We start from the raw sequence: 15,810 nt of genomic DNA, 5'->3' as shown, positions 1-15,810 counted from the left end.
GGGGGCAGATAGCCAAGAGGGAGTTGCATGGGGTGGCGAGACTGAGTAGAAGAGTGGGGGTGGCGAGGCTGTGGGTGGTGAGGCTGAGCAAAAGGGCTTGGAGTGCTTGAGTGGAAGGGCTGGGGTGGCTATGGTAAGGTTAGGGGTGGTAAGGTTGAGCGCAACAAGCTGGGGGTGGCAAGGCCGAGTAGAAGGGCCAAGAGAGGAAGAAAGAACCTGAAAGAGAGAGTTTATCAAAGTCTTTGAAAGACTTGAAAGACCGAAGGGTCTATGAGAGTTCATCGTACCGGTTGTCATACACAGCACATCAATAACCATCAAAGAGAGCCCGAAAGCCATTCAAGGATATGGATGCAATGGCGATGAGGTTCTTCTTAATACATGGGACAAACAAAACGTCCATGAGCGTGATTGTATCACTTGAAATTGAAGTGACCTCGACCTAGCCAATCCCTTTCACGGGATATGATGCATTGTTGGCACATGTCATTGTGCCACCATGTGGAGCAGCTCCCCATGTCTAAAAGAGTGATCTGCAAGAAGTGTATATACCTAGATGAATCCAATAACATTCCCAAACTCATCCTCCACAATAGAGTGATCTGCAAGAAGTGATGTGCTTGGAAACACCACTGTCGAAGCACCAATCCGACTTAGAATCTAAGACAAACAAGGCTGTAGCATGCTTCTCTGGATGGTACTTGCATGTCACCATGAAAGCCCACTCATAATGAGCAATGTCGGCTGCCTCATGACCATGATCGGGGCCAGCAACAATAGTAGTGACAGCAAGTCCCTTTTGCTGTTTTTTCTTTTCAGAAAGATGCACTTGCGACATTCAGAAATGTCATGTCCTGGCTTCTTGCAATAATTACAATGTTTGCTGTTTTTCTTCTTTGCATCAGACGGGGCAGAACTAGATGAGTGTCCAACAACAGATGAGCCTCCAGAAGGCTTTGATTTGTTGTAATTTGCATGTTCTTTCCTTTATTTTTGTGACTAGCAACAAAAGCCTGATTTGCAATTTGAGAGGTAGCACAATTTGTGCGACTCTACTCCTTGCAGAAGAAGGAAAACAAGCTGGTCGAAAGTATAAGTGTTGGGATTGCCCATGGCAACCAACCTCAATGTAGTAGCAAACCCCTTGTAGAACTCAGAAGTCCATTGAGTGTCGTGGACACTACCTGAGCATATACCTAGATGAATCCAGGAACATTCCCAAACTCATCCTCTAAAAACACAACATAGTGCAGTTTCAATCTCACAATAGTCACTCATAAGATTGAAAACCATAAACTCCATCACGCATAGCAGGGACTAGCTACTATGACATCCCCACTGACGTCATCAGCACCCAACAGTGGATGTAGACCATAGTATAAAAGTATGCTCTCACACATACAAATCCACACACCCACACATACTTGAGCATCCATTTATACAAAGTCTTCGTACTGAGTTTCTGTCGGCACTCCGGAGGTGAAGGGCAAACTCAGCCATGACGAAGGCTAGCACTAAAGGAGAAGGCTAATCAAAATCTCTTCATTCAAGCTACAACTGCTTGTGAGTCTAAACGATTTCATTTTAGTCTCTCCCAAACGAGCATCTAAATCTGGAATAATTCTAAAGCATCCTTATACCCTTGAATGTCCACCGCTAAACCAAGGTATCATGGTTCATGAGGTCTCAATCTTTTTTTACACTACCCTACACAAGAGAGACTACATATTGGTGGGCAATGAGTAACGCCAATTTCTTAACTAACAAGTATTTAAGAAATTATGTATGGCTCAATCATCGATCATTATTCTTATTTTTCCATACATCCTCATAACATCATGAGGACCAAAAGTGGCAGCCGATGCATGATTTGCATAATGATCCCTCAGGCACTCGACAAGTACATCTTTCTATTTAATATTTTTTCATTTTTTGTTATACCATCAATATTTATTATTATAGCCATATTTATTGAGTTCTTTGTTTGTTTGTTTGTTCATGAACCTGCATTCATGTTTAGACACACATGTATTTAAGTGTTTATTTGTTTTTGTTTTTGTTTTGTTTTTAATTCTATGTACAATGAACAGGATATATTTATATTGATATTATAGACCCATTTACACAGGCTCACACACATTCATGAGTGTGCATGCCTCTGTGTGTGTGTGCGCGCGCATAAATATATCTATGTGTGATGGCTATAATAAGTTACAACATACCATATATATGCGTGCATGCATGTGAACTTTTTAGAACCTTCCCTCCACCTAGCTCAAACCTAAAATTTGACCTAGAAATGCCTCCATGAAGAGCAAACATATATATGACTTGATCAAATACAAAATGCAAATGCCCAAATAAACAGGTTAGATCCAAAGTGTCAAACTCGGATCTAATTGAAGGAAGACAAGCATCTAATTCTTGAGACACCATGATAAAGGCCAAAGATAGGTAACCTGCTGCAAATCTCAAGTTGTATATATATCCGCCAAATCTCTTAGTAAGTATCCAATTTTCCCGTCAAAGCTAAGTTAAGGGATTTCATGCGTTAGATGCTTAAGACACCATGATAAAGGCCAAAGATAGGTAACCTGCTGCAAATCTCAAGTTGTATATATATCCGCCAGATCTCTTAGTAAGTATCCAATTTTCCCGTCAAAGCTAAGATAAGGGATTTCATGCGAAGGCATGACCGAGACAATCTATGATAAACAAAATGCTTTGTATTAATATTGATATAACTAAGGCCTGGAAAAGAATACAACTGTACCAAGTAGGCCACCCAACCAGCACTAAAAATGCTTTAATTTCAGAATGTGCAAAAATGTAACAGCCTGAACTTTGAATCCAGAGCAACTAGGAAGCACAAGTCCTCAAGGCTTATATTAACAGTTCTCCTTGGTCTTCCACTGCTCACCTAACTTGTTACAGGTGTGCTTCCATGATTTTAATGTTACGTTGAGCTTATAGGGAGCTCTAAAGTCTTTACAGCCCAGGGGTGCAAAACATACAGGGGAAAGAGCAGAACTATAAAAAGAACCACAAGAAACTTTCCAGAAGTGTGATCCTGATTGTGAATCTGCAAATCAATGCCAAAAGGCTACGTCAGTGTCCTCTTCCAACAGGGTAAATCAAGATCTTAAACTAAAAGTAGTCAACAAGTGTTAAACCACGAGACTACCACACCTTTTCCAGTCCCCACAAAACTACAAAATTCTTCACCAAGGATTCAATTTCAGGACGATAACATCTTTGTATCCCTGAAAAGGAAGGAACTGCTGTCACACTGTGCTCATCACAGGGTTGCCAAGATCTCACCATCCACCATATAACCACCATTTCAGAATCTGAGATTAAATAAACCCAATCTCAAACTGTCCCTATTTCTCCTTGTTTAAACGAGGTACACTACAAATCACAAAATTATTATCTAAACATGGGCCTACTTTCAAGGTCAGGACATTGGAGCAGCAAGTGCGCCACCGCGTGCAACACTTTTTATAGATACATCTTGCCTTGAGCCATCATCTTAAACCCACAAAATGCAAGACAGTCACCTGACAAGCCTATAATTGCTGACTGAGACAAAGTAGCCCTTGTCTGGAAATTCTTCTCCCCCTTTCACAAGGTGCCTTAGCTTTCTTGTAAATGAGACTAATAGGTTTCGGAGGTGCAGCGCTACATGGTGAGCTCAACTGTACACAAGTACCATTGTGTCTACGTTTGAACTTTGTCCGTATATGATATCTATCTGAAACCCTAGATAAAACAGTTGGCCACTAAGCCTTACACTGAGTGGATAAAAAACAGTGTCACAAAGGAGCCGACAGGCCAGTCAACAGAACTCCCACAGTCCACTCAGCACTCCAGGAGATTCCATGACTCAAATTTAATATACCACATGGCAAGAGCAAGCTTTTGTTGTGACTCATCAGCAGTGAGTTACGATAGCTTCTTCAAGGCAATTTTCTTGACTTCCAAAAGATCCAGTGGAGCAGTTGCAGGAGAAAAAACATTTTACAATTACAAAAAACAAAGCATCCCAAATATCTATATGAATCCAGGAACATGATCAAAAACAACAGTGCTTGCCCTATCCCAAGCTTTAGTCCCTGTAAAGTTTATCAAAGGGCAAACACCAGTAGAAGAAAATAGGCTTTAGGCTCTATATAGCGATTGATTTAAAGTCATTTGATAAGTTGAAGAAAAACGTCTGTCTTATCAAACTCATATGCAGCACAAAACTTATTACATGCAGCATCAGAGAGACAGTAATAGAAGATATAAAGAGGGAAACAAGGGGAGGGAAGATAAAACATCTCTTCTAGCTCACTAATTTATTAGAGATGTCATTAACTGTCTGCCAAAATGACTGACTGAACAAACACAGCAGCAGTTAAAAATTACTGCAAGGAGATCTAGAGGTCTTTAGTTCATTGGCTGCCAGAAGCAGTCTACTCTAATGGCCTTTGTCCCCTCTAATGGAGGCTCACAAGTGGCCACTAATCATGCATAATTACAAGCTACCAAGCCATGTGTAATAACAATTTTTAAGTGAATCCTTTGCTTTAAGATATCTTCCGATGCCTTTGTTTCTTCTGCTGCACCTGGATTGAAATCAGACAAGTCAAAACACACAATCTTAACCTGTTGACAAACAGTTAGCACTAGCCATAACTAGACAAATATCTTGTGTAATTTGTAGTTATTTACATCAGAAGACTCTGGAAAGTCTAATAACTATGCAAAGGGCAAGAGAAAGTACCAAAGCTTCCTTTCTAGATCTTACCAGGCCAGACGATTGCCCGAACGATGCAAGCTCATTCCTTTTCCAGAGAACAGCTCTAACTTTGCTAGCCATTACCACACAATTTTCTACCCAAGCTTCATTCTGTTTTGACCCTCGTGGACCCTGGCCCTTTTTTAGATCTCCTGGGTTCAAGGCTAACCGCTTTAACCACTCAAGCACATCAGCAAGGGATTCGCTCCCTTTGGGCGACATCAATTTTTGTTCCATCACAGCGTTGTCCATGGCATGCCCTTCTCGAGAGTGTGAAAGCCTTTTTCTTTTTGGAGGATTCTCATAGTCACTCCCTTGATAACCTTCACTAGGCCCAGGAATGGAATTGGCACCAACTGCAGCATTCCCACTTTGTAAAATGCTAGTCACAGAAACTTCTGTACTCCTGGACACCCAATGGTACACTTTTGTGCAGGATGGATGCAGAGGCAACTGTGACTGCAGCATATTCTTTACATCTTCAGTTGCAAATAACGTCCAACTCTCCAATGCCTTCAAGTATTTCACGTACACCAACTTCAATGATGGTCCACATTCGCATCCAAAGCCAAGGCTTTCAGAAATGAACGACCACCTGGAACTGGCTGTAGCTTTATCATAGCCCCCACAAGCCCGTACTTTCATACAAAGCATGAGGAGATCTACTTCTCTCCCTTGTAAAAGGGCAGGTAAAGGCCTTGTTTCATTTTGATGACGAGCTACAAGGAACTCATGTACAGCCTCCAAAAGTTCTTTCTTCAAGTTGCTTATATCTGCTTGTTGTCCATTGCACTCGTCTTCATTTCTTTGGACTGCATGGTCTTTTGAAGGCTCAACTGTATCATGCTGCATTGCCTGGCCTTCCAAGATGCTTACTTGACAAGCATTCCAATCATAAGGAATCGGGGCATTTGCTTCGTGTGAGCTACATTGACATGAATACATACGTTAGACATAAGGTAATGGCAAACTCCCCACTAGAAGTTTTAGTAGATTTATCGTTATCTAACCTCATTTTACTTTATTTGCGCCACACCATAGCCCTCGCTCAAATTTGAAACGCAAACTTCAAGCGCCACAATAACTCACTCTAAATTTCCCTCAATGAATAGCCAAGCATTAAGACCTGCAGCACAAAATACCAAATTATGAGTAACTTGGCAAGAGAGAGAGAGCCATGCAATGTCATATAGCCTATAGGTGATGCCACCACAAAAACCTATCCCTTGCATAGACACCACATACAATTAAAGAAACAAGATGGACAACTACAGAAATGCTTCGTTGTTTCTACCCTTTTCTGAGACTTCTGAACATACTAGGACAATTGCTCAGTCTTAGGGGCTTGCACAAGAAGAAACATAACGCAGAAAGACTATGAGATCATGGTTAGAGGGTTCCAAGGATTACTTGAAGTTCATCTAAATCACAGGTTTTAATGATAATTCCAGACGAGAATGTTTACCAATAAACTATGGGGCCCAGCAGATGAAAATATGATTTTTAGGTAGCTTCAGCTTCTCCCCCATTCTTGATCACAAATCAAGCATGTTTAAAAGTAATTTAATTCCTTTCTCCAGATTCACTATAATATATGCTTGCCCACAGGTGAAAGACGCAATGAGATCCCCCAGTCTATCCAGCCTGTTTGTGTATCGACAATAAATGAATAGCTCTTTCCCAACTTTGCCCTGTGATGAAGCTGCTTATAGGGCCATGGTCATGAGAGAAACGAAAAAGCCAAATCTGATGATTTGCATGTGCAAAACCAGACAGCCGAGGAAGATTTTTGCTGTCACTTTGCGCATAAGTTTATGGGCTTCATGACTTTATGAGATTTATAACTTCACGAAATGTACTCTAAACAACTCCATAAATATGGAATAAGCTGCTTAATTCAACAACAGAAATAAACCATTGCGCGTGGGTATACAGATACAGACACCGATCTTTGAAACCTGTAAAAGTACGGAATAGCAGAATCTCTTTCTGCAGACTGCATGAGCAGTAAAGAGACTTCCAGAGGTGGCTTCATACGTAGTGACGAAAGAAAGAGTGCTGCTGGATGGGAAGTATTGCCTTGAAAAAGGCTGGTAGGTTGGGGAAGAAGAGAATAGACCAAGGCGGTGGGGGAAGGGAATACCTGGTGGTGATGAATAACGTTTGGAGCGCGAGAAGCTAAGGCAGAAAGACGCGCTTCTGCTTTAGAAGGGCGTCTCGCGCGAGCTTCTTTCTCGCTTGTAGAAGACCCCTCACCGCTTTCTGCGGGAGGTGACTTGAAATGACCAAAATCCTGCTACTCCCTTCCGCGAGTGCAGCCTCTGCGCCGGTGTCTTCCTCGATTCTAAAATAAGCGGAAAATCCCTCTTGTACCGCTAGCTCACTTACCACCGATGAGGCAATCGGTGCAGGAATCCCTGACCTGACTGATGTGCGACCTCGTTGTTCTGGTTGCTACGTCTGAGAGGGTGATGGCTGCATGTGAGGAATCCCCGACGAGAATGGGAGCTCGTGAAAATTACTGAGAAGCTAAAACTGGAAGAAAATCGTTGAGGATTTCAAACCTGCATCCCTACACCTCTCAAAGTGATGAAGTGCGGGTGGCGATGGCCTCTTCTAATTAAGTTCTATTAACTCCTCCTTGCTTCCTCTGTTTTTTTTTTCTATTTAATTTATTTATCATTACATTCCCTACTTGATCGCCTTTCATTTTGGAGCTTTGCTTAATTCCCCTTTTGCCTTTCAACGGCCACAATGCCTCTCCCCACAACCCGCACCTTACCAATTGCTTATCTCGGCCCACACCGTATCTCGAAGCCTCCCAGCCTCCACCTTCGCACTTGCGCGCTCAGAGTCCATACCCCCCCCACCGCACCCAAGAATCCGCCCTACCAAGACCCCCTCACATTGCTGCCAAGTCTACAAGTCCAACCGTTCAGCACTAAAGCTAGCAGTGCAACAACGCCTCCCTGTGGCGGCTCTAGCATGGATGAGGATGTTGCGGGCCGTTTCCTCCAGCTCTGCTCGACTATAGGATAGCATTGATGAGGCCTCCATGAATGTTGCAAGATGTTAATCGCATGCTCTTGCAATCAATAAGCCGTATTCTTAAGAAAGTCCTTCAGTCGTTGATTATGTTGGGTTTGTTGCTAGGTTATAGTCCCTCAAAGCCATTCACTCATGTATGTGAGAAGACTAGATCCAAAGTGGGGCAAAGTTGGGATGCTTTATGGTGCATCCTTAAGAGTTATATAGCATCAGGCCGTCAATTATTGGTTGAAATTATGCTAATCAAGGGTTGGACCTCAAGCAAGTTATAGAAATGTTAGTCTATCTATGGTAGACGCAACATGCAATGTCAACCTAGTATTGCATATTCACAAAAATCATCGATCATGCAAATCAAACAACGATTAGGCGACTATCATAGAAAAAGGGACTTATACTCAGGTCTTGAGTAGGGACATAGACTTGCACAAAGGGATCGAGATGCGATGAATCCAATCAAAACATTGTATCAACAAAAATGTCATCACATGAATGAGTTGGAGCATCAAATAGACAAAACTATTGTCGAGAGATGTGAGAATCTATGTATTGGCCTATTAAGATGTCTGCAAGCAAGGACAACCAGGACTAGGAAGAGCCATCAAGTCTAGGTGTTTTAGTAAAGCTCTTCAAAGACCAAGTATTTTGAGCTTGGATAGCCCCCCATCGAATCTAAAATCAAACTTCAATTGGAAAAATTAAGGTAACTTCAAATGGATGAGTGAGAAATTATCCTAGGTCAACCCTCCCAAAAATTAATATCCCTGGCTTCCTCTCCTCTCGCTCTGCCCTTCCGTCGTCTCTCCTCCCTCGCCTCTCCTTAATCGCCATCGCACCTTGTCTCTCCTCATGCTTCTCCTCTCTTCTAGCGATAGCCCTCCCTAGTGAACCCCTCCACTCCCTACTCCTCACTCCACTACCCTTGCTCAAATGCCTGGCGGCAGCCCTCCCTTCTTGCTCGAATGCCTAGTGGCAGAGGACAACCTCTGCCTTCCTCTGGCAAACCCCTCCATGCCTTGATCCTCGCTCCACTACCCTTGCTCTCGCTTGGCTCTACTCCTTGCTCCTCACTACTCTGACCTCCTTAGCTCTACTCTCCACCGCCCTTACTTTCGTCGCTTCTCTGACCTCCTTGGTAGTGAGGCCTCTACTTACCTTGCCCTTTCTGGCTGTCATCCCCTTAATGTCTTTCTTTGTCTCTCATGATGAGTAATAATGGCAGTAATGGTAGAGGCGGTGAGAGCAACAGTGGTGGCACAAGTTGGAGAATGATGGCAGGAGGACGACAATGACAAAGGTTAGGCTAGTGTTAAGTTAGATTACGGTTAAGGTTGAGTTATATTGAGTGGGTTAGGTAAAGTCGGGGTAGTCTAGAGGTGAACTTAGGCTACGTTAGGTGAAGTTAAGTCTATGCTACCACCTTAGAAAACTATGAACAATGTGACTTAATCTAATCTGAATTAATGTGGATTTATGATGTGAATTTTGTGGGCATCTTTTAAAAAATCTTGGCTTTGGAACTAGGTTGATTGGACTTCAAAATCCAAAGTTGTGAATTTTTTATATAACATGAGCCATTATGCCCATGGAGAAAATAGAACTAAGATAAAACCAGAGCCGCTAGAGGGTGACTAAAGCCAATGAGCACTTCTTTACTAATTACTAATGAGCACTTTGATATGAAAATACTGGTCCTAACGCTTCCTACTTTGAAGGGAAGCAGGAGAGTTATTTACTACTTCTTCCACAACTTGCAAAAATAATTGCATGGATTGGGTGCTACTAATAACAAGTTGTGCACTACCTTAGAGCATAACAACTCAAACCAAGAGAATCATAGCCAAAGGGAAAGATTAAACTAAACCATTACTCTTCTCAATGGAAGTTGTAGCAATAGGAGAGGAATACGACTTAGAGCCTTCGACATATGAAAGTATTTACAATAGAGCATTGTGAAGATAGTGGGAGAGAGGGAAGGAGTCTCACTTGCGACTTTCTCACATGCACAAAGGGGGGAATACACACAAAGGTGGAGGCTGAAAACAGTTTTCCTCTTCTTAGTTGTGAAAGCCAAAAGAACTCTAGTACAAAGAAAATAGAAGAACCCTATATGTGGGTCTCAAACCAAACTCAACTAACTAAGGTGGCATACTAACTGAGCCACAAACTAGAGTAGATAAGGATAGCTGTCATCCAGCTATTATTCGTGGGCGGTGTACCAACCGCATCTCCAGCTAACAAGTCGGTGACATAAATGCACAGCAGTCACTCTGGCATATCGCGAGTGGAGCTCGATATCTCAACACTCCCCCTCGAGCTCAATCCCAATTCCTGCACACCAAGTAGGTCTCTGAACTTGCGCAGAGAAGCCCAATGCTTTCGTGAATATATCAGCTACCTGATCCTCTGTGCTGACATCAACTAGATCAATAAGACCTAGTAAAACCTTCTCCCGCACATAGTGATAATGCACCTCAATGTGCTTTGTTCTAGCATGAAAGACTGGGTTCTTTGCCAAGTGTATATTGCTCATGTTGTCACAATAAATGACAACTGGCCCATCTATAGAGTGATGCATATCATAAAGTAGCTTATGCAACCAAGCTACCTCACATGCAGCCATTGCTGCACCCCTATACTCAGCCTCTGTGCTCGACAAGGCAACTGTAGGCTGTTTCTTGCTGCTCCAAGTGACTGCAGCACTCCAAAAGAGAACACATATCCACTGGTAGATCGTCTATCAGAAATGCTACCAGCCCAATTAGCATCAGTGTATCCATGCAACTGTATCTGAACCCCAGCCTCATAAAATAGTCCATACTGCAATGTGGACTTCACATACCTGAGTATGCGTCTAGCCGCATCCAAATGCGGTTTCCTTGGAGCCTGCATAAACTGACTTACCAATCCAACAGCATAGCTTAGATCTCGCCTAGTAATAGTCATATAAATCAAACTTCCTACTATGCGTCTGTACATAGTAGGGTCTTCCAAAATCTCACCTGCATCTGTGCTCAGCTTCACATTTTGCTCCAAAGGAACTGAAATAGGCTTACACCCTGTCATCCCATATTTGGACAGCATGTCCAATCCATACTGCCTCTGCAAGAGCTGTATCCCACTTGGTGATCTAATCACCTCAATGCCCAAGAAATAACGCAGCTCTCCCAAATCCTTCATCTCAAACTTCTGCCTCAATAGCATTTTCACATGAAGGATATCTTCATCACTATCACCTGTGATGATCAAATCATCAACATAAATGACCAGCAGCATAATCCCTTTCTCTGTTTTTCTCACATAGAGTGAGAAATCTGCCTTGGAAATCTGAAAGCCAATAGTGACAAGATACTGTCCTATCTTGTCAGACCATGCTCTAGGTGCTTGCTTCAAGCCATACAAGGCTTTCTTCAACCTGCAAACAAACTCAGGATGAATAGCATGAACATAACCTGCTGGCTGCTCCATAAAGACCTCTTCTTGCAAATCACCACATGCAAGAAGGCATTCTTTACATCCATCTGATGCAAAGACCATCCCTTTGATGCAGCCATAGCAATGGCTGATCTTACGGTTGCCATCCTTGCAACCGGGCTGAAAGTTTCTTCATAATCAATGCCATATGTCTGTGCATACCCCTTGACAACTAATCTTGCCTTGTATCTATTCACAGAACCATCTGCATTGTGCTTGATCTTATAAACCCACTTACAGCCAATTGCATTCTTGTCTTTAGGCAAAGGCACCAATTCCCATGTAGCATTTGCATCCAAGGCATCCATTTCTTCATCCATGGCTTTCTCCCATTTTTCATTTCCCATGGCTTGCTCAAAAGAAGTGGGTTCTGGTTCCTGTATCACTTTGACCATATAGGCATAGTGAATGGCTGTAAATCCATCATATTTGAGCCTATCCACAGGATACCTAACCCTCGTAGACCTGCGCAAAATAGGCTCACTTCCAGGTGCTCTCAAAACATCCCTAGTCTTCCTTACTCCAGGTGTAACAATAGAAGGAATACCCAACTCATCATCAATGCTCTGTTCTGAGCCACTGGATTCACCATCCACACAAGAATGACCTGCATTCACATCAAACATGGGCTGATCTACCTTCTCTTTTCCTTTTCGTGATACCTGCATACCACTCTTTGCATTGCTTTGAGGAGATTCTCCTGATCTCAATCTGCCTGTCCATGGCGAAGTATGTGAACCACTGCTAGACAACACTGCAGGTCCACTGATATTTTGTGATTGCTGCTGTGAATTCTGTGCAGCATTACCATTTTGTGCATCTACATCAATCATCACATTTACTGGTTTATACCAGCTGCTCATCTCATCAAAAACAACATCTCTGCTCACTGTGAACATTCGTGTAGAAGGGTTATAGCATCTATACCCTTTCTGCTGTAGAGAATAACCAATAAAGACGCACTTCTAAGCTTTTGGATCCAACTTGGAACTCAACTCATCTGGCACATGGACATAAGCAATGCAACCAAAAATTTTCAAATGACAAATATCTGGTTTCCTACCAGTATACATCTCCTCTGGCGCCATGCCATGTATTGCTGCAGTGGGAGTCCTGTTCATTATATAAACTGCTGTAGCAACTGCTTCAGCCCAATAATAATCTGGTAGATCTTTTTCATTTAGCATAGCCCGAGATACCTCTCCAATATGCCTGTTTTTCCTTTCTGCAATTCCATTTTGCTGTGGGGTATGACTGCATGACTATTGCTGCTTTATACCATGCTCCTGCAAGAACCTTGCAAACTCATTTGAGAGGTACTCTCCCCCTCCATATGACCTTAGGCATTTTATTTGCAGGCCTGTTTCTTTTTCAACCATAGCTTTGAAAGCTTTGAAGTGCCCAAACACTTCACTTTTCTTTTTCATAAAATACACCCAAAGTTTTCTGCTGAAGTCATCAATAAATGTGACAAAATAGTGACAGCCTCCAATAGATGCAACTTTAGTAGTCCACACATCAGAGTGGATTAATTCCAATGGCTTTTTACTCTCTTGAACATGCCTAGAAAATGGTTTCCTTGCCTGTTTCCCAAATTGATAGGCTTCACAAACCTTGTGCATTTCTGCAACCTTGAATTTAGGCAATCCTGCAACAATATTTTGGGCTTGCATTGATTTAAGTCGCTGTATATTAACATGACCAATGCGTTTGTGCCAGATATCAATATCTGCAACTACACCGGTCCCATGTGCAAACATTGCTGCACTCAATTCAGGCATGTCCGCATCCAACGTAAACATCCTGCCCTTCTTCTTTCCTTTTGCTATCAAGCGACCGTTATTTTTCATATCCTCAACAAAGCATCCATGAGGATTAAATCTAACCTGCAAGCCCTGCTCAACCATTTGACCAACAGAAACCAGGTTCTTGGTGATGTTCAGGACATGAAATACATCGGACAGGTATTTCTTTTTCCCATCCTGCATAGACAAAGGAATTTTACCAATCTGCACAATAGGATGTGTAGTATCATCACCAGTTTCCACAAATCTTGGCTTTTCCATTTTCCTTGCATCTTGCATCCATTCTGCATGACCTGTCATGTGGTTTGACGCACCTGAGTCAACATACCACACATCATTTCGTTCTTCTGCACTTGTCACAGAATTGGTCATACGCTGCACCATAAATAGATGCTCATTTCTGTCATCACCCTGCCTACTAGAAGATGCATAATTGCCTTGCTGCAATTTTCCATTCATAATGTCATTCTGCTTTTTATAGCAGTCCTTAGCCATATGACCCATTTTGCCACAATAGTAGCATTCAACATTGCTGTTTGCATTTTGGCCTCTCTACCATCCACCACGGCCTCTTTGGCTCCCCCTGCCTCTAGAGTTACCACGTCCTCCTACATAGGACTAGTTTTCTTGAGTTTGCTGCATATTCTGATTTCTACCACGGCCTGCAGATCGGCCTCCTCTACCTCTGCCTCTACCTCTGCCAGCATTTGAGTATTTGAGTAGAAGACAGTTTCTTTTGAAGTTCCTGCTGAAGAAGATGCACCCCCATTTCTCTGCTCTTCAGAAATTAGAAGAGCAAACAACTCTTCAAAATCAGGAAATTTTTCACGGACGACAATGGATGTCCGGAACTGTGCATAATCCTTTCCTAGACCATTCAAGGTCATAGAAACTAGATCATCATCTTCCACTGGCGACCCAATGGAAGCAAGTGCATCTGCAATTTTCTTCACTTTCATGTGGTAGTCATTTATGCTCAAATTTTCTCTCTGCACATTGTGCAACTCCTGTTTGAGCTGCATTTTCCTGGCTTCTTGTGTATTTGTGCTATACATTTTTGCCAAAGTATCCCATGCCTCCTTTGGCATACTTGCATCCTGAATATGCACAATCATGGAGTCCGAAATACTGATAGACAGCTAGTACATAACTTTCCTGGCTCTCTCATGCCATCCTTTAAATGCCTGCATTTCCTGTTGACTGGGAACATTAGGAAGAACAGGTTCTTCTTCATATCCTGTAATGAACTCCCAATAGCCTTTTCCCATAAGGAAATTCATCATTCTAAACTTCCATGCCTGGAAGTTGTTCTTGTCAAGCTTTTCAGTGACAATCTGTGAAAGAGAATCAGATGCCATTACAGAGCACTGCAAAATATTCTGTCACTGCAAAAAAACACAGCTTTTGCCTCACACGGGCAGATCTGCAAAACTGACGAAAGTGGTATTTCACCACACAGTCACTTCCTTGTGACGATTTTGCATCAACAGGCAACAATCATGATTCTGCAACTCCCAATATCTCTGCACACAGGCATACGATGCAATTTCTGCGACAACTTTTCACCGACTAGCCGCGCAGTGGTCGCACAGCAAAAATAGGGCCTTTTTCTGAGTGCCTGCGAAGAACTTTCGCCTTCAAAACGGGCCTCGAAATGGCCTCGAATCATATACTGCGCTCTCGCCACACCGCGAAGGGCGTCTCAATCTGAGACAGTGCACTCTTGCACTTCTGGCTGTGCTACCTGCAGAGATTTGCTCCCAAACTCGAAATAGGAAAGCAACACTAGTCCTCTTACCAGGACACCACAAACTTGGCTTGCTTTCTTGAGCTCCTTACCACGAACAAGGCTCTGATACCATGTGAAGATAGTGGGAGAGAGGGAAGGAGTCTTACTTGCGACTTTCTCACATGCACAAATGGGGGAATACACACAAAGGTGGAGGCTGAAAACAGTTTTCCTCTTCTTAGTTGTGAAAGCCAAAAGAACTCTAGTACAAAGAAAATAGAAGAACCCTATATGTGGGTCTCAAACCAAACTCAACTAACTAAGGTGGCATACTAACTGAGCCACAAACTAGAGTAGATAAGGATAGCTGTCATCCAGCTATTATTCATGGGCGGTGTACCAACCGCATCTCCAGCTAACAAGTCGGTGACATAAATGCACAACAGTCACTCTAGCATATCGCGAGTAGAGCTCGATATCTCAACAAGCATAACCTGGTTGGCATGTGGCTTCATTGGCACATGCTCCAAAGCTCTTGCAAGGTGTTGAATACATTGATGTAGTTCAAAACCTCTAAGGCTCCTCAATCTATCATTCACTACCTTATATAAGGTGCTGGTTCCAAGAAGCCGTTAACCAATCCTCCCTTCTTCTAAGGGTAGATGCTTATTTCATTTGCAACCTATTTCTTCTCACCTCAAAACTCCTTCACACTGATTCAAAAACATCTTCAAATGTGGGCATGATCCTCCATGATGGTCTATAATAAAGTACACAACAAAATTTCAAAGGACCCCTTATTCAAAAATCCCTCCACGGACGGAATTGATGCTCTATTTTAGCACGTAAGTCACCACTATGACTTGTATTGGGTTTGATGATCCATAGTGGCAAGTCACATAAAATTTGAAGGAATGAAATAATCCCTATTATCATTTTTCCTTTCAAAGGAAAATCAACCAAGGGATTTC

General features: G+C 42.5%; 1 protein-coding gene across 2 annotated transcripts in view; it reads right to left on the bottom strand.

The window, feature by feature from the left end:
* Positions 1–7,472, bottom strand: part of LOC147897066 (AT-rich interactive domain-containing protein 2-like) — a 50,718-nt gene extending 43,246 nt beyond the window's left edge. Inside the window, exons 1-3 of one of the 2 annotated variants that reach the window (XM_087381582.1) lie at positions 6,927–7,472; positions 5,794–5,909; positions 4,793–5,708 (exon numbers count right to left, since the gene is read on the bottom strand). In XM_087381582.1, coding sequence (XP_087237708.1) covers positions 4,793–5,708; positions 5,794–5,798 — 921 coding nt within the window. In that variant the 5' untranslated portion in view covers positions 5,799–5,909; positions 6,927–7,472. The remainder of the gene's footprint in view (positions 1–4,792; positions 5,709–5,793; positions 5,910–6,926) is intronic. The other variant, XM_087381583.1, reaches the window with a different exon arrangement.
* Positions 7,473–15,810: the final 8,338 nt, after the last annotated feature.

The sequence above is a fragment of the Dipteris shenzhenensis genome, chromosome 11 (genome assembly GCF_047967505.1).
Source record: "Dipteris shenzhenensis isolate YYH24624 ecotype China chromosome 11, Dip_SZ_1.0, whole genome shotgun sequence".
In the NCBI taxonomy this organism is placed as follows: Eukaryota; Viridiplantae; Streptophyta; class Polypodiopsida; order Gleicheniales; family Dipteridaceae; genus Dipteris; species Dipteris shenzhenensis.
Note: the sequence above shows the minus strand (reverse complement) of the source record. Positions and strands in the feature narration are given on the sequence as shown.